The following is a 27,283-nucleotide window of genomic DNA, read 5'->3' as shown; positions in this document are numbered from 1 at the left end:
ATTAAAAACACTTTTCTTTTATTGGTCGGATGAAATATGCTAATTTTGTGAGATAGGAATTTTGGGTTTTCATGAGCTGTATGCCAAAATCATCCGTATTAAGACAATAAAAGACCTGAAATATTTCAGTTAGTGTGCAATGAATCTAAAATATATGAATGTTAAATTTTCATCATGACATAATGGAAAATAATGAACTTTATCACAATATGCTAATTCTTTGAGAAGGACATGTATTTCCATATTGATATACTGAAGAGAGTCCAAATTTTCTTCTCTTTTCAATGCAGTCGTTTGTCACAAGGTGGCAGTGTTCCTCAAGTCTAAAAAAAAGGATGTTTCTTAATGAATGGTGCTTTGTTTATTTTGAGGTGATATTTTTCAGTTTGTATTTCTTTTCCTGTATTCCCAGGAAATATGAAAACTGGATTACATCTCTCATTTTGACATTATTTTCCATATTTCTCATCTTAGACCACTAAAATGTGAAACAAGCATTTTTTAGTCTGACCTTCCATAAAACAAACAATAAAAAAAAAAACAGCCAGACAATAAAATTCTTTATAGTCTGTTTAGGGGATTAAATCCATGCTTCTAAACAAAAACTGAACTGCTTTCATTGTTAAACCTTCTACAACCATTAAACCAGAACCGTAGTTTATTGTACTAAACTACCAAGCAAAAGCGAAGCCTCTGTAGCTCTCTGCAACATTAACACCTGAACACTGTTCTAACATTTTTACCATATCCAAGGTCTGCTGTCTTTGTTGGTCACTGGTCACCAGACAGGATGCAGCTGCAGAGCTGAAGGCAGCTTATTTGATTTATCTTATACAACTGTCACATTTCCTCTGTCTATTTAACTCTCCTTCCACATCAACTCCAGTACCAATGTTGTCTCCAACTAGAACTGATTTTGACATAATTTCCCAATTTCACCAAATAAACTACAAAAACTTAGAAGAAATTGTACAGCAAGTAAGCTCTTCTTCCTGCTGTCTCGATCTTTTACACACAGCTTTCCTTAAGAGAGCTTTGCCTGTAATAACATCTGATTTAACTCAAATAATAAACACGTCCCTTTTGTCAGGTGTTTTCCCCCAGGCCCTAAAAACAGCAATTATCAAACCTCTATTGAAAAAGAGCAACTTGGACAAGCTGCTACTACAGAACTACAGGCCTATCTCAAACCTCCCCTTCATCAGTAAGATTATTGAAAAAGATGTTTCAACAGTTAAACAACTTCCTAACAACGACCAACCACTTCGATGTCTTCCAGTCAGGCTTCCTGCTTACCACAGTACAGAGACTGCTCTTGTCAAGGTGTTCAATAACATCTGTATAAATGCAGACTGTGGAAGAACCACAGTGCTGGTATTATTGGACCTTAGTGCAGCATTCGACACTGTTGATCACTCCATTTTATTAGAGCGCCTGGAAAACTGGGTCTGCCTTTCTGGTACAGCACTCGACTGGTTTAAATCCTACTTGAAGGACAGGGACTTTTTTGTGTCAGTAGGTAACTTTACATCAGAGACCACAAAAATCACATGTGGCGTTCCCCAAGGGTCCATCTTAGGGCCCATCCTATTCAATATCTACATGCTCCCCCTAACTCAGATTTTAATAAACAACAACGTAAGTTATCATAACTATGCAGACGACACACAGCTATACATTACGATGTCACCAGGTGACTATGAACCCATTCAAGCGCTGGGTAAATGCTTAGAAGAAATCAATGCTTGGATGGGCCAACATTTTCTTCAACTGAATCAAAACAAAACTGAAGTAATAATCTTTGGACCAAAGGAAGAGCGTTTAAAAGTTAGCACACAGCTTCAGTTAATACAGCTAGAAACCACCAGTCAGGCTGGAAACCTGGGTGTAGTGATGGACTCAGACCTGAACCTTCAGAGGCCCATAAATACAGTAACAAGGTCGGCCTTCTATCACCTAAAGAACATCTCCAGGATTAAAGGACTAATGTCTCAGCAGGACCTTGAAAAACTAATTCATGCGTTCATCTTTAGTAGAATTGATTACTGTAATGGTGTCTTCACAGGTCTGCCTAAAAAGTCGATCAGACAGCTGCAGTTGATCCAGAACGCTGCTGCCCACATCCTCACTAGAACTAAGAAAGTGGAGCACATCAGTCCGGTTCTAAAGTCCTTACACTGGCTCCTTGTAGCTCAGAGAATAGACTTTAAAATACTTTTGTTAGTCTATAAATCACTGAATGGCTTAGCACCAAAGTACATTACAGACTTGTTGTCAGTGTATCAACCAGCCAGACCTCTCAGGTCTTCTGGCTCTACTCTGCATATCCAGAACCAGAACTAAACATGGAGAAGCAGCTTTTAGTTCTTATGCTCCACTAATCTGGAATAAACTCCCAGAAAACTGTAAAAGCGCTGAAACCCTAAGTTGCTTTAAATCAAGATTAAAAACTTATTTATTTAGAGTGGCCTTTGAATGTGTTATCTAAACATTATTAGTTACGTTTTCAGTCCAATTTTCCTTTCATTTTCTTATCCATAATTCTATTCTCTTTATTTTATTTTATTTTTTTAAATTAGCGCTGTTGTTTGATTTTCTGTATCATTGTAATGTTTTTCCTTATGTACAGCGCCTTGAGTGCCTTGAGTGCCTTGTTGTTGAAAAGCGCTATATAAATAAACTTGACTTCATTTGACTTGACTTCCTTCCTTTGCCATCTCTCCTCAGGTAGGCTACATCCCATTTAAAGCAGCAAATAAATCTGATCAGTCAGGGTCAAATGTTAAACATAAGCAGTAAAAATGTATCAATTACAGAATCATTTATTCAAGAATACATTTTCTTATGAACTTTTCCAGAGTTACTAAATGGGTGAGTTTTTTATTTGATTTGTTAAGTCAATGAAATTTCACAAAGGAAGAAGCCCTAAGAAGATGATGCAGAAATAACACAAAGAATTATCATATAAGAGTCTATACAACACAGAGGTGTTCAGACACCTGCTCCACAAAAAAACTAAATGCCAATATTGTGATGACATCGACAAAACCATTGAAGCCCTGTTAGAAGAAAGATATAGAGTGCACAAATTTTTAGGTCAGTTTTCTGTTTTCTTGGTCTGGAATGCAATTCTCAGGGTGGGTTACTTTTCTGCAAAACAGCTGGCTTTATTTAGCAAAGCTTAATAATGGGTGCACCCAAGTCTGCTTTATATTCAGTGACTGGATATTAACTGTTCGCTATGAAATTAAAAACAGGATTTTTAGATAGTGTTGGTTTGTTTGCATCTTTTTTGAAAAGCTTCACATCAGTGAGAATTGCACCATATTTTTTTTTTGTGAAAACTTCGCTATTGTCATTAACTGACTTTGCAGATTGGCCAAATTTGTAGCATTTTTAAATTCTGATCAATACATTTTCCACAAGCAAACTGCAGACTACTAGCCTTTAATCTTATTTTATAGAGCTAAATGCAAAATAGCAAAGTTTTTAATAGCAAAGTTTTTAGTAGAAACAGAAAATAATAAATTGAAAATAAAGTTCCACAGTATTGGTTCTGTCGTCTGGATTGTTAGTAGAGAGATAAGGTTACATTTTGAAAAACAATATAAAAAAATCACCATAAATTTCAGTGGTGGATTTGTTGTTGTTTTAACCTGTTTAGTGTCTGATAATAGGTCCTAAGGCATCAGGTTGGGCTTTGAGCACATTTCTAAGCCAGAGCCTGAGTTTGACTAGGCTCTGGCTTAGGATGTAAGACGCTGGACTATATATGTGTTGTCTGGAAGTCTGTAAAGATAGGTTAGTTTAAAGATCAACAGGGATTTCTTCTATATTCCTCATAAGATGCCTCCTGATCCTGCACAGATCTGTGATATTTGATATGGGCCTGATTAAAATGAAAACCTCATTTGTTCAACTAAGTCTGTGCCAAAAAAATCTCTTTCCTGGAACATTCCCACATGGTTTGAAAGTGATTGAAATCCCATACAACATCTGTGATACAGACAGGAAGACATTATAATGAGTGTGTGCATGGTTGTTTGTGTGTTGCCCTGTGATGGACTCCTGTCCAGGGTGTACCTCTCGCCCATAGACTGCTGGAGATAAGCACCAGCTTCCCTGCGACCCACCATGGAAGAAGCAATATAGAAAATGACTGTCTGTCTGACATTTTACTAACAGTTCAGCTGCTGAACATTTTCCACTAACAGAATGAAGATAATTGGCCCTTAACATCGTTATGTGGATTTAAAGCCTAGTATTACTGTAATTTATTTCATCATAACATGAAATGGTCAAAACAACAAGTTCTATTGAAGAGAGAAAGTTTTGAAGTGAAGACATGGTTGCACTTTATTGATTTGTCTGCTGGACTGCGATCTTATCTCCTTTTGGTTTCTTCCGTTCACTGAAACAGAAAAGACAGAGTCTCTCAGAAAGAACAAGAAAAAGATTTAGCTGTAAGTGCACAGATGAGTTTAAGGTTCAAAATCTCAAAATCTATATATTTACATTATTCCAGCACAGCTTTCAGTGCAGGTGGGTGTGTTGGTTTAACCTGTGATTCAAACAGAAGCAGTTAGAGGAAACAGTTTTGTTCTCTCTGCAGGAACATGAAAGCTCCTTGCAGACGCCTGACCTGCTGTTTGTTCTTTTTATCTGTTCTAATCTTCAGCACAAACTGAGTTCAAAAACCTTTATCATTTCATTGTAATGATTTCTTATTATTTTACCTGTGTTTTCAGGTAACCATCTACAACAGAATGAAGTTAGAAACTAAGAAAACATTTGTTTATGTTAGTGTTCCTTATACAAAAAGTACAGAGATTAGTTTGAACAGGCGGATTATCCTCTCACCGCAGTGATAACTGAACATCCTCCTATGAAATTGCCACACCCATATCTTTGTCCTGTGGCTCTTTGTCTTCTCACATCCGTGATTGTTCCCTGCATCAACAAAAAAAAAAAAAACAGGTCAGAATAAATATGTTGTTTATTTTGCACAAAACAAGCTCAAAATCTTTGTTCTTAGTTTATGAGAGTGACCTGTATTTCCAGGACATAGGAAAACTGGGTTAGAGCTCTCATTTTTGCCATCTTACTCCAATAAAAGGTAAAACAAACTGAGGAGGAGGAGACAACCACACTTATTTCAGGATTCCATAAACAAAACAAAAAGTAAACTTTTTCCCACTAAACAGTGTTTTAACTTTACTAAACAGTAAGTTTGAGCCTTAGCTTATGGTGAAGAAACTCTTCAGCTCAGCGACAATTTCCTTCCCTGCCTTGCAAAACCAATGCCTCTAAAAGCACAGCTCTCTGCAACATTAACACATGACTGCTGCTCTGATGGTCTTACCAGATCCGAAGTCTGCTGTTTTTGTAGGTCACTGGTCACCAGAGCGGCTGCATCTGCAGAGCTGAAGGCAGTGATGAGCAGGAAAATCTGCAAACTGAACAGGAGGAGCAGCACAGATCTGTCCATGGTGAAAGTCTGATGCAGCTAAAGAACATTCAGGCTTTATAAACTCGCTGCTAACTATTTGATTATGGAGGTGCAGGGGGGGTTCTAAAGAAGTTACATAAAACAAATCCCCACACACGCGCACAAACAAATAGCTTCATTATAATCTCATCATCAAACACGTTGGTATGAAATCTGCTTCCCTCTGTTGAAATAGGTCATACTAAATCTGTAAACATGGAGTGTGCCAGCTGCTAGTCACAGAAGAAACTGCCCCCAAGAACACGTTTCATAACAGAGCCTTAATATTGAAGGTTTATATGATTAGTGAAAACAAAGAAATGGTTTATAAATGGGTTCTGGGCTCTAAAGGAGAGAATCATTCATGCAAGAAGTGCAACCGTTTAGACACTTTATTTAATGTGATGCAAAAATAGTCGTTAAGGTTACAAGCACGTCAATTCCCTTATGAAAAATATATCAAATTAGAATTTAGTTAAGCAACTATTGTGTGATTAACATTATTTGGACAAGACATCTGTATTTATGACTTCCATTGCAAATGTATGAAGATGAACTCCTTTCCTCCTCTGTAAAAAAATGTAAACTCTTTCACTGAAGAAGATAACTACAACAAAAAAAATTTTAAGGTGAATTTGCTACCATTGGATCGTGTGAAGCCTGCAGCTGAGAGGCTGCAATATGCAGGAACACAAGCAGGGACAGCAGGAAACATGAGTATAAAGACCTCTGAATGTGCTTTTAAAATGAGGTGGAAGCAGTGAATAACCATAACGGCAGAGATGGTTAAAGATGTTGCAATCGTCAACCTCCTTACAATAACAACGACTATCTAATTAACTCATGTAAGGTACCCCATCAGAGCTGAAGCGCTATTGTTAATGAGTAAACATGTGCATGACAAGTTCCCTCATACACATGTAAAAGAGTTTCAGACACTCCATATTAGCATTTATGGAACAGCTTTAAAACTTAAAGGTCCAGGTTTTCTCGGCTCTTCAAAGCTGTGGTATTAACACAATACAGCAAAAGAAAATAAAAGGTTCTAAAAGGTTCTAATCCAGAACTTACATTATATATCTTACTTACTTGTTACTTTACATGGTTCAGATGTGGGAAACTAAACCCAATCTGGACTTTATTTCTGGAAGAAATACTGAAAATAAACCCACTTAATGAATGTTTAACAGCTTTAAAGAGACAGAGTGAAAGCCTCGACAAATTAATATTGTAGTGTTGTATTTTAAACTATAATTTTAAATGTTGTACTTTTAACCATTAACCATCTATTGTTGACATGTAACCCCAAAAGATTCAGATGCTTTTTTTTTGTCAAATAATGTGAAAAAAACAGTGAAAAACTTGTGTGGAATCCATGTCAGATTGGACCAGACTCTTTTTTTCATTGTATTAGAAGCAAAATCATAGTCATTGTACAAATCTGAAGGAACTGCATAAAGATAACTAAGAGATACAGTGCTTATTTGTCACACTTGTATGCTCCTAAGCATTAACGGGTATCTCAGGCAAAGATAAGAATACAAAATGTAGTTTTCAAATCATGATTTCATTTATTAGGTGAAAATAACCATCCAAACCAACCTGTCCCTTTGTGAAAAAGAATTTGCCTCCTTAACCTAATAAGCAGTTGTACAAACCATGGCAGCAACTATTGCCATCAACTGTTTGTAATAACTGGCAATGAGTTTTTTACATTGCTGTGGAGGATATTGCTTTTGGCCTACTCTTCCTTGCAGAATTATTCTTATTTAACACCATTAAAAGGTCTCAATTAGATTTAAATCCAGAGTTCCAACAGATTACTGTAAAACCTCAATTTTGTTTTTTTGAGCCATTTGGAGGTGGACTAACAGATTAGAACCAGGAAGGTCACAAACTGAATCTCTTTCAAGATTTTCTGGTAGAGAGCCTAATTCATGGTTCCATCTACTATTGCAAGCTGTCTAGATTCTGAAGCAAGAAGGTAGTCCCAGATTATCACACTATTACCAACTGTTGGCTTGATGTTCTTATTCTGGAATAGTTGGTTAAGTTTTATGGCAGGTGTAACGGGGAACATATCTTTCTAAAAGGCAAACTTTTGTCTCCCAAGTCCAAATTGATTTTCCCAAAGGTCTTGGGAATCATCAAGACATCATCAAGTTTGGGGAACATGAGATGGCCCTTTGTGTTGTTTTTTGGTCAAAAGTGGTTTTCAATTTCAATTCAATTCAATTCAGTTTATTTATATAGCACCAATTCACAACACTTGTTGTCTCAAGGCACTTCACAAATGTCAGGTACATACATTCCAATTAATCCTAACAATTGAACAGTGCAGTCAGATTCAGTTATTTATTCAAATTGGATAAAAAGTTTTTCTATCTAAGGAAACCCAGCAGATTGCATCCAGTCAGTGACTTGCAGCATTCACTCCTCCTGGATGAGCATGTAGAGACAGTGGACAGTCACTGGTGTTGACTTTGCAGCAATCCCTCATACTGAGCATGCATGTAGCGACAGTAGAGAGGAAAAACTCCCTTTTAACAGGAAGAAAACTCCAGCAGAACCAGGCTCAGTGTGAGCGGCCATCTGCCACGACCGACTGGGGGTTTGAGAGAACAGAGCAGAGACGGAAAAAAAAACACAGAAGCACTGATCCATGAGTACTTTCTATGGGAAGGAAAATTAAATGTTAATGGATGTAGCTCCTTTAGTTGTTTCATCTAGAAAGAAAGAACAGATAAACTCTGAGCCAGTTTTCATAGAGTCTGAAACAGAGCACATATAATTAGTTACAGTAAAAGCTCAGTCAATTGCTATATCTAGGAGAGAGAAAGGGTTAAACACTGAAAGACAGGGCCAAGTGGATCATCTGTAGAAGGTGAGTATTAAGTTGTTGCCAGCAGAAGCTCGGACAAAAGCCTCTCTCCAGAAAGGTGTCACAGGTAGACACAGAGTCAGGCCATGCGTGGCTTCTAGGAAGAGAAAAAAGAGAAAACAAGAAGTTAAAAACTGAAATAATAGCAAATAATGCAAAATTGGAGAGTAGTGTGAGAATTTAGCAAAGAGGGTGAAAGTGGTCATTATGTCCTCCAGCAGCCTGTAACACTTTCCAGGCGGAAAATATTAATGCCTTTGTTTCTCAGCTGTTCCAGAATATCTTGAAGTGTTGCCTTTTGTAATATTTCAGCCTACTTCATGTTGTCTGACAAGGTCTAATTAGTTGATCTCTTGATTCTACAGATCAGGCAGTTATCAGGTCAAAGTGTGGCTTGTAAAATTGACCCTTAAAATTTTTTTCTTAATTATAGTTAATTTATAATTTAGCAAGGGCCTATTTGTATTTTTAAATAGGGCCAAGTTAGCTTGGACAGCTTTTTCCCCATAATAAATAAAACTATAATTTGAAAAGTTCGGCTTTCTGTATTTAATCACGTTGTCTTTGTCATATATTAAAATGTGTTTCATTATCTGAACTTTTTCACAGCACTATGTGATGCTATTTGTTGACCACAGTTCAACAATAAACATATAACATAGGCTGACTTTTTCATCCTCAGCCTGATACCTTCTGAAACCGGACCAGTTGTGTGCTGAGCCCACTGCTGTACAGCCTCTTCACTTATGACTGTGTAACAAACCAACATTATAAAGTTTGTGGATGTCACTACAGTTCTAAGACTGATTCCAGGTTGTAAAGAAAGTGTTTGCAGAAGAGCAGTGGCAAGACTGATGGTCTGGAACCCTGTGCATGTGTGGGTTCTCTCCGGGTACTCCAGCTTCCTCCCAGAGTCCCAAAACATGACTGTTAGGTTAATTGGTCTCTCTAAATTGCCCTTAGGTGTGAATGGGTGTGTGCATGGTTGTTTGTCCTGTGTGTCTCTGTGTTGCCCTGCATTGGACTGGAGACCTGTCCGGGGTTTACCCCGCCTGTTGCCTGTAGGCCCGTAGCAGGGTGAAAGCTCTGGAAACGCTGACAGATTTGGTTGTTGGCTTTTTGTGCGTTTTTTCACTTTCTTGTCCTCTGTGTCATGCTATTTTTATATTTTTTTTCACACATAACTAAATTTGTAAAATATCTATTTTTCTTTCTTTGTATGTGTGGATTGCTTGGGTTGTTGCCAACATCTAGTGTGAATTTAATGTCTATAGGCCTATTAGATACATTTAAATCGAGAAAGATTATGACGTGTTTAATAATAACTTAGAGGAGGAGTGGGTGAAAAGAAGGCATAGCAGAAACATATAACTTCTACTGATAAAGAATGTCCATTGATCGTTGGAACAACCTTTCCAGGTCAGCAGAACATTTACAGTACCTAGTTTATTATGAGAACCCATCACAGAATGGACCCTTCTTATTGACGTCACTTATTGAATGCCCCGCCTCACTTCCAGTCCACCATCTTGGGTGGCTTCGTGTCGCTTCACATCTTTCCACAACATTGCATACTTTTTCACCCATGGATAAGTGTCTAGAGTCATTAGCCTCCTGATAAGGCCATGTATCTCAAGAAAACTGCGGTCATCAACAAGGTGGATCCATATGTACTGCCTGTTGATTTGTTTAGCAGCAATAGTTAGCAGCAATCCGGACGATTTGCCGCACATATCACACAATGAAGGAAAGGTAAGTTTTAAAACACTTTAAAATATGTGACAGTTCGTTAGGGCTCATTATATGTTTCTTTCTTTGTGATTATTATTGAGGAAATATTGCTTAAAATAATGCTTGCATTTCATATATATATTGTTCATTTAATCGTGCAAACACATTTCAAATATTACTGGTCTGTTTAAACTACAGGGAACAAACGTCCTAAATGTCTGATTTCATTCCCCGTTTTAGACTAGCTGCCCTTGGGTTAAGTTGTCTCCGGAAATGAGTTAAGTGGGTTATATAATTTATTCACCCAGCAAGAAATGAGGTGGAGGTTCACTATTGAGCTACTTCAGGGTCATGATGAGGGACTTTCCACCGAGCAACAGGTGAAGTTAAATGGCCTATCTGTGATATTAACAGTAGGAAGACTCTCTGTGAGCTTGTAGCTGGATCTGCATCGTGATGTGAAAAATATCTGATACTTTACCTTAGTCAAAAAGGGAGTGTGCTAACCTTCTCCACTCCATTGTATTGACCTTGCAGGTATCTGTTTACCCAGTTCCTGCTTAATAGACTCAATTACTGCTTAGATTACCCCAAATTAACCCCTAGGTCCCTGAAGGCTAACGACACAAATGTTAATGTAATAACAATTCCATTGCCGCCGTCAGTTATTGAATGCAGCCTAATTGGACATGGCATTTCCTATTTGCTGCATTTAGGCTTATTTCTGCTGAAAACCATTTTCTAAGACTATATAAGGATAAAGAAGCATAGGTAATCATACATATTCTTCTACATTGCACATAAAACTGAGACATTTGCTTTGAGTGTCACTTTAGCTCAAGAGTAAGTTCTGAATACTTTCTAAACCACTTGCCCAGAAAAAGCCTCTTAGCTTCTCAAACTGTAGCTCTCTGCAACATGAACACATGACTGCTGCTGCTATACCAGGTTTCTTACCAGATCCAAAGTCTGCTGCGCCTGCAGAGCTGAAGGCAGCAATGAGTAGGAAAACCTGCAGACTGAATACAAGGAGCACCACAGATCTGTCCATCATAAACTACAATCTAATGCAGCTGAGAAACAATCCAGGCTTGATACACTCTTTGCTATTTCCATATGGACTTAAAGGAGGAAGTCCAAATAAGTTGCATAACAAATCCACAAACACATCCACATATAGCTCTGCTCAAATGGAAATAAATGGTGATGAGCGTAATGTTGGAGCCTGTTTAGTGGACATTACTTCCCCCTTGTGGAAACTTTGAGAAGTCTGCCTTTATTATTTGACTGTTTCAGGTAGATGGACTCCAGCAGAGGAGGACAACTCTCCCATTTGTGAGCCTTGGGAAGTGTTTCTAATATTATCTTTATTTTGACATTGAAATAGGATTTAGGTGATAAATTGGTGTCACTTCCCTCTTATGGATGTTTCAACAAGTGTGCCTTTATTCTTACTTCCACTTCCTCTCCCTTTAATTAAATTGTTCAGCAGAGGAGGGCAGTCCTCTCGTTAGATTTTAACCTTGGTGAGTGCTATCATCTTTGCCTGAGCACGATATCTTGTAGTTTGTAACTTTACTTAATTATTTTTTCAAGTAAATTGGTCTTTAAAATAAACTATGCAAGTTAAGGGTCATTTTAATGCTGTTTTAAAGACTGTTATAATTTTCAACATTTGAAAAGGCTTTTCTTTATAACTAAACTCCAATTCTGGCTGAAAATGCATGAGTGTTATCTATTATTGGTGTGGACTTCAGTTTATGTTTGGTCAGCAGCACTGGCTCCTTATTGATGTTGCAATTAGGAACTCTTCATTCTTTAACTTTTTTGGGGGGGCAGCTTAAATACTGCAGCAAAGTAGCACAGAAGTACAATTCTCTCATTTGTGACTACAGTTTTGCTTCTAGTTAACTCGCCTGTTTTCCTCAGACTCTTGCCAGATTGTCTATTGCCTTCCTTTAAAAAATGTTTCTGCCTACATTTTTTGAGCCATTTTGCTGGTGCATTTGACAAAAATGTCTGTCTTCTGCCCCTGCCTGGCCCTACTTGGATTCATACGTTATTTTTCTGCCTCCCTCATTATGGACTTTGGTGTGTTTACCCAACCTGATTCCTGCCTCTTGCTTGTAGCCATTATACCCTTTATAGTGTTTTTTTTCTGAAATTCACCATTTTACATTGACCAAAATCTCTCTATTTCTTCTGTAGCAAGGTCTGCCTGAAGTTGCTGGTCCTGCTCAACCTCCTCTGCTTAGCTGGTTCACTGTCACTGGTTTAAATAAACTTTTTAAACCTTTTGCGCTGTGTTACTTTTGGGTCCTTGAAGATTACACATTTTCTTTAGACCAGCTAAAGTATATGTACTTCCAGCTGGATCCATCTCTCTGATGGAAAGGAGTCAACCTTTCTGCTCTTACTGTGCTCCTATCTACCCAGAGGTCCCCTGAGTCTAGAAGACTCTGGGCTCTGGCCCAATTCTTGGATGGCTTTGTGGTTCCTCCTGTGGTATTCCAACCAGAGTTGTACTAATACAGAAAAGCCATTTAGATTAAATGAATTGGACTTTCTGACCAACTGCAGGTATCCAAACAGGAAAGTAACAAACACAATAGCAGTTTAAACTAGTGGCACATAGATTTTTTATAAAATTTCTTTTTTGCATTTATATTAAATTATTTTTTTTTGTTTTGTTCGGTTATTTAAAGACTTTGACCTCACATAAGCTTAAAAGAGACTGTATATTTCCTTGCCTTGGGTGTCAAAATGTGGGAGTAAAGACACAAGTTTCCGCTTTAAGAAATGGGGGTGCAGTTGCTGCATTTGATCGTTTATACATGTGGCTATGATCATGACAAACTCAGTATTGTGATTCACAATATTCCTTTCCACATGGTCAAATTTTATTGATCAAGAAAGTGTTTAAACTTTTTTTTAAGAGTTGACACTGATTTGAGCAGTAATATAAGAACCCGTTCACTGCACAATGTATTCAAGTACTGAATGCACCATTGTGTGTAAACTTCCTTTCAAAATCAACAGGTCATTTAAGCATTGTTTTGGCATTGTTTGACCGTCGTGTGACTTGAGTCAATGTTCACTTAAATCAATGCATGTCTTTCTCACGCAGAGAATTGCTAGTTTACAGCTTTTTTTGTTCATCCAAAAATGGAACAGATTATTTCCAGACAGTTTCAACTACAGGTGGAAACTGGCCCTCCAGATGACAATCTGAATCATTGGGTGCTTATATGATAAATATTGAAAAACCTCTCCTATTAGATCCATAACAACTTCAAATATGTACCTGGTGTTTTAAATTTTTGTAATTTACTGGGGTTTATATTTTAACACTGATCAGGAGACCAGACATTTAAAGACAATCGCACAACAATCATTTAATTATTTTCTATTTATTTAATGAGCATTAGAAAAAAATATTTAGTTCTCAGAAGCAGTTCATTATATTGCAAAGTAAAGATTCATTTGTGATTTTACAAATATGAAAGTTGAGAAACATATGTTTTTGATGTTCATGCCTATGAAGTTGTTTCAATAATCCATCACATCTTCAACGGGCTTAGGTAAACTGGCCTCAGGGTTTTTTTTCTTTGGTTTCTAAACAGCAAAAGAAAGAGATTAGTATTAGTATGATTGGTTAAATCAACAAAGGATCAGCAAAGATCCTATTTTGCTTTAATGCGTACATTCAGATTTTGACAAATATTTTAATTGATATTTTTTAGTTTCCGTTTTGTTAAGAGAAAATAGATTACCACCAAAATATTACAGGACCCCGGTTTCCACCCACAGCCTCTCCAGGGACGAGGTTTCATCCCCTCCGTGCCTTTATCTTTTACCACCTGTGACAAAATGAAGAGGAAACTTACCGTTATCATTGAAAAATGTATTTCTTATTTAGTTTCACAATATCAGAAATAAATAATAAAATGTACTGTATTTATGTCACTTCAGTAAGGCTTGCTGTCATCTTACCAGATCAGCCAGCTGCCGATGTAGATCATCTGTGTGGAGAGCAGCTTTCTCCGTAGAAGTGAAGGCTGTGGTGAGCAGAAAAACCTGCAGACACAATAGGCCCAGCAGCAAAACCTTGTCCATGGCTGAAAAACCGAAGAGTCTGAAGGTCTTTATATACTCACTGGCAGCAAAACACTTTCATGTGAACAAAGAGGAAGTATCGATCGTGCCAACATCTTACTCAATCAACAGACGTCAAACATCTTTCATCAGTCAAAACATTTGTTCATTCTGAAGACATCCAATGTCTGATGTTTTTGATGAAACAATGCAAAATGTGAAAATAAAGAGGTTTGTGTCTGTCTAATATTATTCAGTCTCAGGATTTCTAAAAGTCTATTTAGAGCTGTCACAACCTAATATGAACAATGACAAATTTCAAACATTGTGTTTCAATGCTGCAGCATCTGTCGTCTTATTGTTATCTTTTTCATAGTCACTTCATCTAAAAGTAACAACATTACTGCTAGCACTTGCTTTTCCATTCATTCTGTAGTCTTACACTACAGAGTATATACAATTTTGCATTGCACACTGTTTCCCGTGTTGTGATCAAGAATTTACATCAAGCTGATACATCTTTTTATAATGATAAAAACCACACATTGTGTGCCTGGCTTAATATGTTAATTCAAACTATCCATCCATCCATCCATTGTATTTCGCTTATCCAGGGTCGGGTCGCGGGGGCAGAAGCCTAAGCAGAGAGACCCAGACTTCCCTCTCCCCAGCTACTTGGACCAGCTCGTCTGGGGGAATCCCAAGGTGTTCCCAGGCCAGCCGAGAAACATAGTCCCTCCAGCGTGTCCTGGGTCTTCCTCTGGGCCTCCTCTAATTCAAACTAAAACAAACAAAACAACAACTGGGCAACAGACCTAAATGCCTACTTGGATACAAAGGTAAAAACAGGTATATTTGTTCATGGCAAACTTTTCTCTGATAAATACATGTAAACCAACTAAACGCAATAATGAGCAAACATGTTTGTTGGGGGCTTTATTAATGTATTTGAATTCAAACTAAAATATACTGTGATATTGAGCATGGGTGGCTGGGTTTAAATGCTGTGTTTTTTAAACAAAAAAACAGAACTCTGGTCCAGTTTAAAGTGAGCGGAAAATACAAACCACTGAACGTGATAAATTGGGAGATGATCTGAAACAAAATGCTGGTTATTCAACCAGTGAGAAATGTTTTTTATCCTTGGAAGCTCCACCTTTAGTCCATCCAAGAAGTCCTACCTCAAACAGTCGTACCCAGGGCTGTTTTGTGTGTAGATCTTTACTTGCTTGTGTCTGAATTGACCCTGGATCTTGCTGTAAAGACAAAAGGTGACAGAAGATCTACCCTAAATGATTACCCTAGTTCTTGCATTTTGTGGCTGTCCTGCAGAAACTTGGTTGGGACAAAATATATCAAGAAAAGCTGATAAGAAGTCCTGCAGTATCATGAGTGCTAAAGTACCCTAAAATAAAGCATAAACATATAAGGGACCGTGATTTCGCTGTACAGTAGCTGCTCCACAGCGACGGAATGATCCACCCTTGCATGTCAGACAGGCCACTTCTGTTTCTGATTTCAAGAATCTTCTCAAAATTTGCTGCCATTTTAGTTAATTCATTGTAGACTAGGTTCTTCGTTTATTCTTGTGTTCTGCTATATGAAGGTATTTCTGTTAGATATCTTCCTGTGTTTCTCTGTGCTCTTATCTTGCTTATTACTGCTTTTGCCTCAGTTTTCCCTGGCTTCATTGGTCCCATCGGTTTTTGCCATGCCTTCTCCACTCCTTCCTCTGCATTTAAGCTGGTTGTTGTTCATTGCAGCATTCTACCATTTGCCTGCCTGCTCCATGTCCATTTCCTGCCTGAGTCTCTGCCCTTGTTCCTGTCCTTTTTCTGTCAGTCTGCTTTCTCGTTCTCATTAAATTATTTAGCCTACCATGTGGTGCCTGAGTTACTGTATGCACTTTGGTCCTTCAAAAAACCTGCACAACTTGACCACTTTTAATATGTTTAATTTTAGCCTTTATGTCATTTGTACAAAGTACAGAACTTTGTGAACCATGGTTTATTTTGATATGGTTTATAAATGAAGTTGGTATGGTATTAGTGAGTAAATTACTGTGATACTGAAAAAAAATGTTGTGTTTTGTCTTACTGGATTTTTTTAATCTACATGATTTTCAAGCATATACATGACATCGATTTAATCCATTCTGATAAAAGGTCAGAGAGTAATGCCTCCTCTGAAATTATATTATCCCAGGCCCTCGTGAAGCTGTCAACTGGCCTGCCTAAAAAATAAATAAAGTGAGGAGCCAACACAAAAACTGTATCAAGTCAAGCCTTGGGAGTGGGAACTCGATTTAATGACAGGGACTATACTTGCTAATAAAACTACTCCAGCAAAAACAGCTCAAACAAGACAGTGAAAGACTGCCCACCTCTACCACCCAACGTAGGGTCACTGACACCATAGAAAACAAATTCCTGGATCCATTCAATTTTGCCGGTGATCCGGATCACTGTGCAAGTTGAAATATGATTGCTTGATATAACAGTTAATCAGACAAGAACTTTGATTTGCCTATTCTTTCCCTACCTAAAAAATCACTGTAAGTCTCAGATCTTGGGCAGAAAACTCAGAATCAAGCTTTGTTTCACATTGGCATGTTACAGAGAAGACTTCCTCTGATCATTTTCATTTATTTTAAACAAGTTGTTTTATAAAATTATACATACTAACATTTACATTATTTGTTAGTTTCTGGGACCAATTAGTGCCTTCTATAAATACAGTAAAGATCCTGTTGGCTTGCTGCTGCATTTTAAAGAATGACCAATGTGGCACAGGTCAGTTCAGTTTTATATATAGAAAATAACATTTCTGTGTATGGTAAGATGATTGTGGAAGTAGCCATCATGTAATATTTACCCAGAATGAATGTGCTGTCAAGGGGTGTGGGAAGATTTGAATGAGTATTTTCAGTAATTTCACTACATTGTCACACATGGGTGTAGAAATCTAAGTAATTGCACCACCAACTTCCCAAAAAGTATCTATCTATCTATCTATCTATCTAGCCTCCTTGTCTATCTTTCTAGTAGGTCAGAAGCACAAAACAGTTGCTGAATTTTAAAGAAAGTATGTTAAAAAATAAGGGATTATGGACTCAGTTTACAAGTCACTCCAGAGAACGTGCTCTAGACTCCAATGGAGTACAGACTCCCTTATTTTCCTAAATAAAGCATTTAAGTGTATTTTATCACAACATCACAATTTCAGTCTGTGATCCTTCCCTTTAAAAGAAAAAAAAAGATGTGTGCCTTCTCCATATCTGTCTCTGCCTGGTTGTCATTATTCATTGCTGTTTGCTAATATTCTCTAATACTTGTTTACAAAAGATATAAAGAAACATTGGGTTCATACATTTTTTTTTAATTGTTTTTTGCAGCCCTAGTGGCCTTTATTTTTTCCATATTTTTGTTGAAAGTAGACAGACAGGAAATGAGGGTGGAGAGAGGGGGAAGACATGCGGTAAAACCCAGGATGGCCATGTGGAGGACTTTTACGTGAGTCGTGTGATTAATCTCTTGCACCACCAGCGCCGTGCCCAGAAAAACATACCTTTTCTCTCTTCCCACCAAGTTTCATTTGGGCAGTCCTGTTATTGTCTTTACTGAGGGTCTGGTCCGATATGAGTTGGGGGTCGACTCCCCCTAGTGGTCTGATGCACTTCCATTTTGTGGAATGAGTTTGCATTTTTTTTTTTTACTTGCTGTTTTTGTGCTATTTGGTGTTGTTTTTATATTTCCAGCTTTTTGTCTTTTCTTCTGTCTATTTTCTTTGACAGTAGCATTTTTCTTTTGCAGTGTTCTTCTGTTGCATTGGTTTCGGAGTTCGCATGATTCATGAACTATGGAGTTTGCATCAATCAGTGTTTGCAGAGCATTTTCACTGTTTGCTGCGGGTTTGCACCCGTTGGCCACCGTAGATAACAGGCACAAAGGACAGACCACCCTGGGTGCAGTAGCCTGGCTGCTGCACCCAGCTGAACTAGAGGAAATCGAACAAAAAAATACTGTGGAAATAGTGGTGGACTTTCGGAGAACACCATCCCCATACATCTCCCTCACCATTCTCAACAACACCGTGTCAGCTGTGGACCACTTCAGATTCTTAGGAACCACCATCTCTGAGAACCTGAGATGGTCTTCACACATAGACACTGTTTGAAAAAAGGCCCAGCAGAGACTGTACTTCCTGAGGCAACTCAAGAAGTTCAACCTTCCACAGGAGCTGTTGGTCATCTTCTACACTGGCATCATTCAGTCTGTCCTGTCTTCATCCATCTCAGTGTGGTTTGGCTCATCCACAAAACAGGACAGGTCCAGACTGCAACGAATAATCAGGTCTGCAGAGAGAATAATCAGGGCTGACCTTCCCTCCATCCAGGACTTGTACAGGTCTAGGGTCAGGAAAAGAGCTGCTAAAATCTCTGCAGACCCCACACACCCTGCACATAAACTGTTTAGAGCTTTACCTTCAGGCCGCCGCTACACAGCACTGTTCACTAAAACCAGCCGCCACAGAGACAGTTTCTTCCCCCAGGCTGTTTCTCTGATGAACATTACATAGAATACCAAACAACCTCATACTGAAGTAACAATTCCACCTTGTATATGTGTATATTGTATATATATATTTAAGGACATAAAGATATATGCAGAATATATCTTATAACGCAAAAAAAAAACCAGAGTGCAAAGTGTACTGGAGTCAAATTCCTTGTTTGTTGTATGTACGAACTTGGCAATAAAGGTGATTCTGATTCTGAAAAGCTGTGGCGCTTGAAGCATGAAGGGGTTTCTCTCAAACCCCCAGTCGGTCGTGGCAGATGGCCGCTCACACTGAGCCTGGTTCTGCTGGAGGTTTCTTCCTGTTAAAAGGGAATTTTCCTCTCGACTGTCGCTACATGCATGCTCAGTATGAGGGATTGCTGCAAAGTCAACGCCAGTGACTGTCCACTGTCTCTACATGCTCATCCAGGAGGAGTGAATGCTGCAAGTCACTGACTGGATGCAATCTGCTGGGTTTCCTTAGATAGAAAAACTTTTTATCCAATTTGAATAAATAACTAACTCTGACTGCACTGTTCCATGGTTAGGATTAATTGGAATGTATGTACCTGACTTTTGTGAAGTACCTTGAGACAACATGTGTTGTGAATTGGCGCTATATAAATAAACTGAATTGAATTGAATTGAAATTGTGCTTCATCATTATAAATGATCCAGTTGCTGATTTTTTGCTTGAGTTCTGTTCTGCTCCTGCGTTTCTGGACTGTTGCAGTTTGTTAACTTTTCTCGTCGCTATTCACAACAGCAAGTTTGTCATTGCAGCCTCTACCATGATGAGATGTTTTCCCCTCTCTGTTCACCTTTGAGTGCATAATTGCACATGCAAAAGGCTGAGTTTGAAGTTGTTGGAGCAGATGCTTTATGTTTGTGGTCCAGACAGAGCCAGTGAGGCAAAGTCTAAATCCTTCTTTGCCTTTTATCAGAATGATGGATCATAGGCCATTGCACAGGAGGGCAGAGCACTGTCCATAGTAATGCACGCCTTCCGCCATCAGTGCGTAAACGCGGCAGCTGGTCAGTGCTGTGTCTAGGCTGACAACACTTGGGACGCACAGCTTGTTAACTGTGTTGCTCAACATAACTCGCAACGGTTGCAGCTTAGAAATTGGCCAATCAGTATTAACTATAAAAAAGATGAACATGTCTGTCAAAGAATTTATTAGAGGTTTTTCTCCTTTGAACTTTAATTCACCGTGTTCTTTTATTTTAAAGTATGTGTTTGATGAATTCAGAGTTTATCATAAATGATATTTAAGCCTGGATGTAATATTAGCAACATAAAAATAATTTGTGGTAAGAATGTACATGTATGTTATCTTTATGTTGTTATCTGTAAGTTAATTTTAAAATGATTTTACTGAATTCCATTTGTTTGTTTCACTAATATTTGAATGATATACAGTCTGATTGTTTAAATTGTTTTTTGGTGACACAAAGTCATATTCTACTGTATAAACTCTCCCCTGGCATATGTTCACTTTCAAGAAACTTAATTTTCTTAATTGTTTAGTGACAAGATTATAGCATGCACTCATTATTCACCACATGGAATAGGCAGCCTTAAAATGACAGATTGAATCTGCGGTATTATGTCTTTATTTCATTCCTATTAATTATAATTTCAACATCAAAGCACAGTGGGCCCTTTGCATGATGTGCAATTATAGTTACACAGGTATAGTTACACAGGTCCCTCGCGCTTCTCTGGCTGATAAGCATTTATTTGCGCACCTCTGCATGATCAAGTTTGTTCTTCAGATGATCTCACTGAAATGATCCAGATGCAAGATAAAAAGTGTTGCAAGGATTTTTTTAATAGGAGATATGTCACGGCTTTTGTTTATTATTGGCTCCAGACCTCAGATAATCCTATATAGAAACCTCTGTTCTCATATATCTTTATTATTTTTGACAATCTAAATCTGTTGACAGGTGTACAGACGATTCTCTCTCTCTGTCATCTGTCATTCTATCTATGCCTCCTTCTCACCACATTAAAAGCAGACCTTTTTGCGTGCCAGTTAGCACCTGCATTTTAAACGTGCTAAATATAGAGGCAAAAGCAGCATCTACTATCCGTTTCAGGTTTCATTAATCTCATTGCAAGTGGTAAGGAATTGTATTTGCATATCCTCCTCCCATAAATTTGTGTGTTTGAATCATTATCTAATCTTTAGCATGAAGGCAAACATGCTAAAAAGTTAGCGTTTTTACATTCGATTTGCGCTGGGTTTGTAGATCAGCAGTGGGCACTCAACCCAGTTTATATGTGGTTTTGTACATGCAAACCTTTGGAAGATTAGGCCAATAATATTTTGGGTGGATGGACGCATGTGCCTATCTCCAGCGGTCATTGGGTCAGTGCACCCTTTTTTTAAGGTGTCCTGTCCGGCAGAGTAGCACTCACCCCTGCTGGGTGGTTCCCATTATTTATGTTTTGGCTGATGATCTCAGATTCTCTTGCATGTTTTAGTTGTAATTATACCTGTGGAGTCTCTCTTTATAGATGTTATAGTGAACCTGGAGGCCATTCTTGCGCTTTTTGACACTCTTTTTTTTTTTGCACTTCTGACTGGTGGAGCACTTCTCCACTGAGACTTTTTCTTCCCAGAAATGACCTTCACTTTAATTGGAGCAATTGAATCAATGATGTCCGAGATTTTAGAATGAAAGTTGTCCACCAGCTCATCTACAGTGTTACAGGGCAAAGTGGAGGTAGAAAAGTAAATCTGGTTAAAGGCTTCATCAGCACTGTCCTTAAAGATGCGTTTTCTTATCATGTCTCTTTGGCAAACTGAGTCATTGCAGATGATGCTTTCAAAAATAACAGACAAATTGTCAGATAGGGCAACATCAGTTACAGACATCTTGGAAATGTTTAGACCCTTAGTGATGATCAACTACAAAATATGTCCCTCTTTGTGCGTTTGCTCTTTAACATGTTGAGTCAAACCAAAATTTGTAAGTGTCTCAGTTCTATTGCACTTCTGTCTTCAGGATTGTCAATATGAATGTTGAAGTCTCCCACAATAATTAAACAATCATAATGAACACATATTACAGCTAAAAGCTCTTTAAAATCATTGAAAAAGTTTGTTTTGGACTCAGGAGGCCTGTAAATATTCAGGAACATGGTGTGGACTGGGCTTTTTTCCTTAAGAGTCAAATTTGCCAATAAAAACCTTTCTACACTTTAGTGAATCTTTAAACAAAGTGGCCACCCCTCCACCTTTTCTGTCTGCTTTCACAAAGAAAATTGTAAATCGGAGGCGTCGAGTCTATCAGAATGGGGGCTTCATTAAATTCATATAACGAAAGTTACGTATGTAACTACGGTTCTATGAATCCCGGATGACCGCCGGAGGCGGTGCTTCAAGCACTGAATGATCATTCTTGCGCATGCGCAAGTCGGGAAATTAATAACAACATGGTTACATGTGACCTACCGGTGGCTCATGTGAGTCTATATAGTAACATGACACCGGGAGCCCAGTCCCGACAATCTTCTCGCGGGCACGCGGAGACCGAGGGCTCTGGCGGTCATCCGGGATTCATAGAACCGTAGTTACATACGTAACTTTTGTTCTATTTCATCCCTACTGACCGCAAGAGGTGGTGCTTCAAGCACTGGATGACGCATACCAACAGGGTCTCGAGGGAGACCCCAAGGAACACAGGAACACCACTAACCTCAGCGGGACGCAGAAGGCGGTTGCTCCAGTATTCCCTGCAGGGGATGCGGCGTGGCGACATTCACCCTGTAAAGCCTGGCAAAGGTGCTTGGCGCCGTCCAGGAAGCAGCTTCACAAATGGCCTCCAGAGGCACCCCGGTCATGGCAGCCCACGAGGTGGAGAGGCTCCTAGTGGAGTGACAGCGCACGCCGCTCGGCAGGGGCTGATCCTGCAAGGAGTAAGCCACAGAGATCATCTCCACAATCCAACGTGCCAACCGTTGTCTAGAAAGGGCCTGACCTTTCCGAGAGCCAGCATAACAAACGAAGAGACAGTCAGTCCGACGAATGGGTGCCATGGAGCGGACATACGCCTCAAGCGCTCGGACAGGGCAAAGAGGCTCAGAGGGGGCACCAGGATTAAATCGGGAAAGCCGGAGCGGCAGCACACTGCCAGCCACTGCAGGCACCTTTGGCACAAAGGAAGCATTGGTCCACAGTGTAACACCGGAGCCATCCGGGTTCCACCGACAGCATGGTTCAGACACAGACAGAGCATGCAATTCCCCCACCCGTTTGGCAGAAGCAATGGCCAACAGGAAGGCTGTTTTCAGGGAGAGCCATTTGAGATCCGCCCCTGTAATGGGATCAAAGGGGGGGGACTGAAGAGCCGCAAGCACTAGCGACAAATCCCACGTAGGGGCCACAGGGCGCCTGGGCGGACACAAGCGCCTGGCACCCTTCAGGAACAGCGCGACATCCCCATGCCAGCCAACAGAGCAACCACCAAACCCAACATGCCAACGGGAAATGGCTGCTACATACACCTTCAAGGTGGAAGGGGATCGCCACAGATCCAGCAACTCCTGGAGGAAGGACAGCAAATGGGAAACAGGACAGCGAATAGGGTCCAGTCCCTTACCACGGCACCAGCCGGCAAAGATCGCCCACTTAGCACCATATGCAGCCCGCGTGGACGGCGCCCATGCGCCAGTCATGGTCTGTCCAACGCTGCCCCCATAATGGGAGAAGGCAGAGCCTGCACCTGTAGAGGCCACAGCGAGAGTTTCAGGCGACCCGGATCGGGGTGGAGAATCCGGCCTCCCATCTGGGAAAGGAGGTCTCTCCTGGATTGGAGGCACATCGGCAAGCTGGAGCAGAGCCTGCGCAGCAGAGGAAACCAGGTCCTCCCTGGCCAAAAGGGGGCTACCAGCAGGAGCTCGTGCCTGTCCTGAAGAACCCTCAGAAGCGTCTGGGGGATCAGGGGAAACGGGGGAAGGTGTTCGCCGTGCCGAAGGTGGCCCAAATGCGATCCACCACCTCCGGGTGAAGCCGCCACTCCCCCGGAAGTGGCACCTGCCGAGACAGAAAGTCCGTGGAGACATTCTGCAGACCTGGAATATAGGCTGCCCTGAGGCTGGCAAGGCGTGGCGGCACCCAGACCAGGAGCCGCCGGGCCAGGGACAGTAGTCTCAGAGACCTGGACCCCCCTTGGTGATTTATATGGAAGACAACCGTGGTGTTGTCCGATCGGACCAAGACATGTCGTCCTTGCAGCCCTGGAAGGAAAGCATGGAGCGCCAGGAACACAGCCATCAGCTCCAGAACATTGATATTGACCCCGCACTGCCGCGGGGACCACACCCCCTGAGCCGCACGGTCTTGCCAGGTCGCTCCCCAACCCTTGGAGGAAGCATCCGTATGGACGACTTCCCTCCGACACGGAAGGGGGCCGAGCGGGACACCCGCCATGATGTAGGACCCGTTCTGCCACTGGGACAGAGACTGTAGGCACCGAGGCACAACTCGAAGCCGTCGGAGCCGGTGAGTACGCCGGGAGGGATTCCAGGCCGACCCCGTTCAGCCACATCTGCAGGGGCCGCAATGAAAGAAGCCCCAGAGGCACCATGCTGGACGCAGCATTGAGCATGACCAGAAGACGCAGCCACTACACAAACCGTGGAGCCCTGCCAAGATGGAAGCTTGGAAGCACGGCCAGGATATCACGACGCGCCGAGGAGAAGGAACCAGAATTTAGAACCATGCCCAAGAAAATAGTCACCCGGGAGGGGGTCAGTCTGCTCTTCTCCAGGTTCACCCTCAAACCCAGCTGACGTATGTGGTCGAGCACCGTCCGGGTGTCTCGGATCGCCTGATCGCGGGTTGCAGCATAAATGAGCCAGTCGTCCAAATAGGGCAGGATCCGCAGTCCCCGTGCCTGCAGGGGGGAAAGGGCCGCTGCCACACACCGGGTGAACACCCGAGGAGAGAGGGAAAGACCAAAGGGAAGAACACGGAACAGGAAGTGCCTCCCGTGAAAGGCAAAGCGGAGAAAACGCCAATGGTCTGGAGCAATGGGGACATGAAAATAGGCGTCCTCCAGGTCGATAACCGTGAACCAGTCTCCTGGGGAGATCGCCTGCAGAACATCCCGGGTGGTCAACATACAGAAAGGCAGAACCTTGAGAAAAGTGTTCAGACCCCGGAGGTCCAGAATTGGACGAAGACCGCTGGTCTTCTTGGGAACCAGAAAATAAACTGAATAAAAACCCCCGGGATCCCGCAGGGGGTCCACCGGAACAATCACACCCTTGGCCAGCAAGGTGCAGATCTCCCGGTCCAGGGCCCGAGCCTTCATTGGGTCGCAGATGACCGTCATCTTGGCCCGGCTGGGGGTAGGAGGCCGGCGGCAGAACTGAAGACGGTATCCCCGGGACAGAGTGGACAACACCCACGAGTCCGGGGCGTGAACAGCCCAATAACTGAGCTGGCCCGGGGAGAAAAATCCCACCGCCGGCTCCAGATCACCGGCGGGCCCCCTGGCCCCAGGAGGGCCTGGGAAACGCCGACCGGGATGAGCAGACCGAACTGGGCGCAAACCCTGGGCCCCACCATGGTCCCCTTGGGCCCTAGTCGGTCTCTGTCACACCTGGCGCCGAGCATGGACCAATGAAGAGAGCGTGCGACCAAGCTCACGCGTCATCAGGGCGAAGGCCTGCAGAGAGGCGTCCAACAAGCCCTGAGTTGACTGGCCCAAGGGAACCGATTCCAACGAGGAGGAGGAGAGGCCCAACATCAGATGGGAGAATGAGTTCCCTATGCGGCCCATCCGGGCACCTGAGTCGTAGGCCCTACACAGTAAGTCGTCCGTGACACGGCATTGCGGTCGTGGACAACGGGCATTAGTCCTCAACACCTCATCGGGAGGAACAATGAAGGAGGCAATGGCAGACTCGACAGGGGCATGCAGCCCAACCCGAACTTGGGTGCCTCGTGCATGGCAGCCAGGGCCTTGCCATCCGCTGTCGGGCGGGAAAAGGCCCTTGTGTCCGTCCAACAAGCATGCAGCTCCTGGACGTATTCTGCTGAGGGAGGAACAACAAAGGCAGCCTCGGCATCACGGCGCCTAAAGAAGGCGCTAGATGGAGCAGGCTGGGCCAGGGGAACGTCCAGCTGCAAACGGCCCAGAGCAGTTTTAATAAATGCAGACACCGGTTCCCTCGCACCTCCCAGGGAGGCACCGGAGCCCGAACCTGAGGTCCGGGAGCCCAATTCCGGAAAGGCCTCTCGAAAGAGGGTGCCCGAGGCCGCAACTGATATAACATCCTCCTCGCAATGCGAGGACCTGGCCTGTTCAGGAGGGGAAGGCTCAATGCGGTCACCATCCCCCCAGAGAGACTGAAGGAGGGCCTTCATCTGGACCAGCTCCGTAGAAAGTTGGTCCACTCTAGAGGTCAGTCCCGGGGGGCCTTGCCGCTTGGCTCTCCTTCCAGACGCCAAGGGCACATCCTCAGCAGACCGTTTCGTGGAGGCCGCACCCTGTCCAAGCGGCAATGGATCCCGCTGGACAGAGACCGTCCAGTCAACAGGCTGCTCCACCGAGGACAGCCGGGCCAACCGCACTGCTCGGGACAGAACGCTGCAATTAGAGCAGGCATGATCTGAAAGCGCCTCCCTGAGATGGTCAACACCAAGGCAGGGAGGGCACATGTCATGGCCGTCCTCCGGCTGTAGGGGAGCCGAACAGGACGCACAACAAAGATTGTCCATGACCCAGTGGACAGATGGGGTCGAATGGGCAGAAAAAAAACGCCGTCAAGACCCTGTTACAGCAACAAGCCGTAGGACTCAGCACGAGCAGAAACGCCACCGGCTGGTCGGACAAACAGGAAGAAGCAAAAGCGAGCAGTAAACTACTGCCGAAACTAAACGGACTCAGCACGAGCAGAAAACGCCACTGGCGAGTCAAATCAAAGCGAGCAGCAATCACTGCCGAAGAAAGTAAATAAACTCAGCATGAGCAGAAAACGCTACTGGCGAGTCAGATAATCAGAAAACAAGATTAAACAAAAGTGAGCAGTAAACTACTGCCGAAACTAAGCGGACTCAGCACGAGCAGAAAACGCTACCGGCGAGTCAGACAAACCTACCAGAAACCCTGGAAGAAAAGGCAGCTTGCGCAGAATCATCCGCAACTCCGATCACAACGATCACGAGGCTCCCAGCAGCAAGCAATAAGAGGAACGAGGAACCAACAAACACAAGTCAACACCTGCATTCATCAACCTGCGCGCGAGAAGAAAGAAGGGACTGGGCTCCCGGTGTCATGTGACTGTATAGACTCACGTGAGCCACCGGTAGGTCACATGTGACCATGTTGTTATTAATTTCTCGACCTGCGCATGCGCAAGAATGATCATTCAGCGCTTGTAGCACCGCCTCTGGCGGTCAGTAGGGATAAAATAGAACCATGTTTCTATTAAAAACATAACATCAAGATTATGGTCAGTAATGAAGTCATTGATTAAAAAGTATTTTCCTGACAGAGATCTAATGT

The 27,283-nt window shown here is 41.8% G+C and overlaps 1 protein-coding gene and 1 long non-coding RNA gene across 3 annotated transcripts; both read right to left on the bottom strand.

Moving 5' to 3' along the window:
* Positions 1–2,806: 2,806 nt before the first annotated feature.
* Positions 2,807–5,527, bottom strand: LOC124870291. Its single transcript, XR_007038733.1, has 4 exons — positions 5,363–5,527; positions 4,861–4,950; positions 4,516–4,561; positions 2,807–4,411 (listed from the first exon to the last, which is right to left on the bottom strand). It is a non-coding gene; the product is annotated as an uncharacterized LOC124870291 (long non-coding RNA).
* Positions 5,528–13,494: 7,967 nt separating this feature from the next.
* LOC124869581 lies at positions 13,495–26,160 on the bottom strand. 2 transcript variants are annotated; one of them, XM_047367518.1, is made up of 5 exons: positions 22,466–26,160; positions 15,377–15,451; positions 14,094–14,218; positions 13,874–13,960; positions 13,495–13,715 (listed from the first exon to the last, which is right to left on the bottom strand). In XM_047367518.1, the coding sequence occupies exon 1, from the start codon at positions 23,829–23,831 to the stop codon at positions 22,467–22,469; it is 1,365 nt and encodes a 454-aa protein (XP_047223474.1). In that variant the 5' UTR covers positions 23,832–26,160; the 3' UTR covers positions 13,495–13,715; positions 13,874–13,960; positions 14,094–14,218; positions 15,377–15,451; position 22,466. The 2 variants fall into 2 exon arrangements, with proteins under 2 accessions (XP_047223474.1, XP_047223475.1); XM_047367519.1 differs by having other exon boundaries at positions 13,877–13,960.
* Between the last annotated feature and the right edge of the window lie 1,123 nt (positions 26,161–27,283).

Source organism: Girardinichthys multiradiatus, chromosome 6, assembly GCF_021462225.1.
Source record: "Girardinichthys multiradiatus isolate DD_20200921_A chromosome 6, DD_fGirMul_XY1, whole genome shotgun sequence".
Taxonomy (NCBI): Eukaryota; Metazoa; Chordata; class Actinopteri; order Cyprinodontiformes; family Goodeidae; genus Girardinichthys; species Girardinichthys multiradiatus.
This window is presented reverse-complemented; position numbering and strand designations above follow the sequence as displayed.

Coding starts and splice junctions, on each gene's coding strand:
- LOC124869581 (XM_047367518.1), bottom strand. CDS start 23,831: ATGTCTCCACGGACTTTCTGTCTCGGCAGGTGCCACTTCCGGGGGAGT.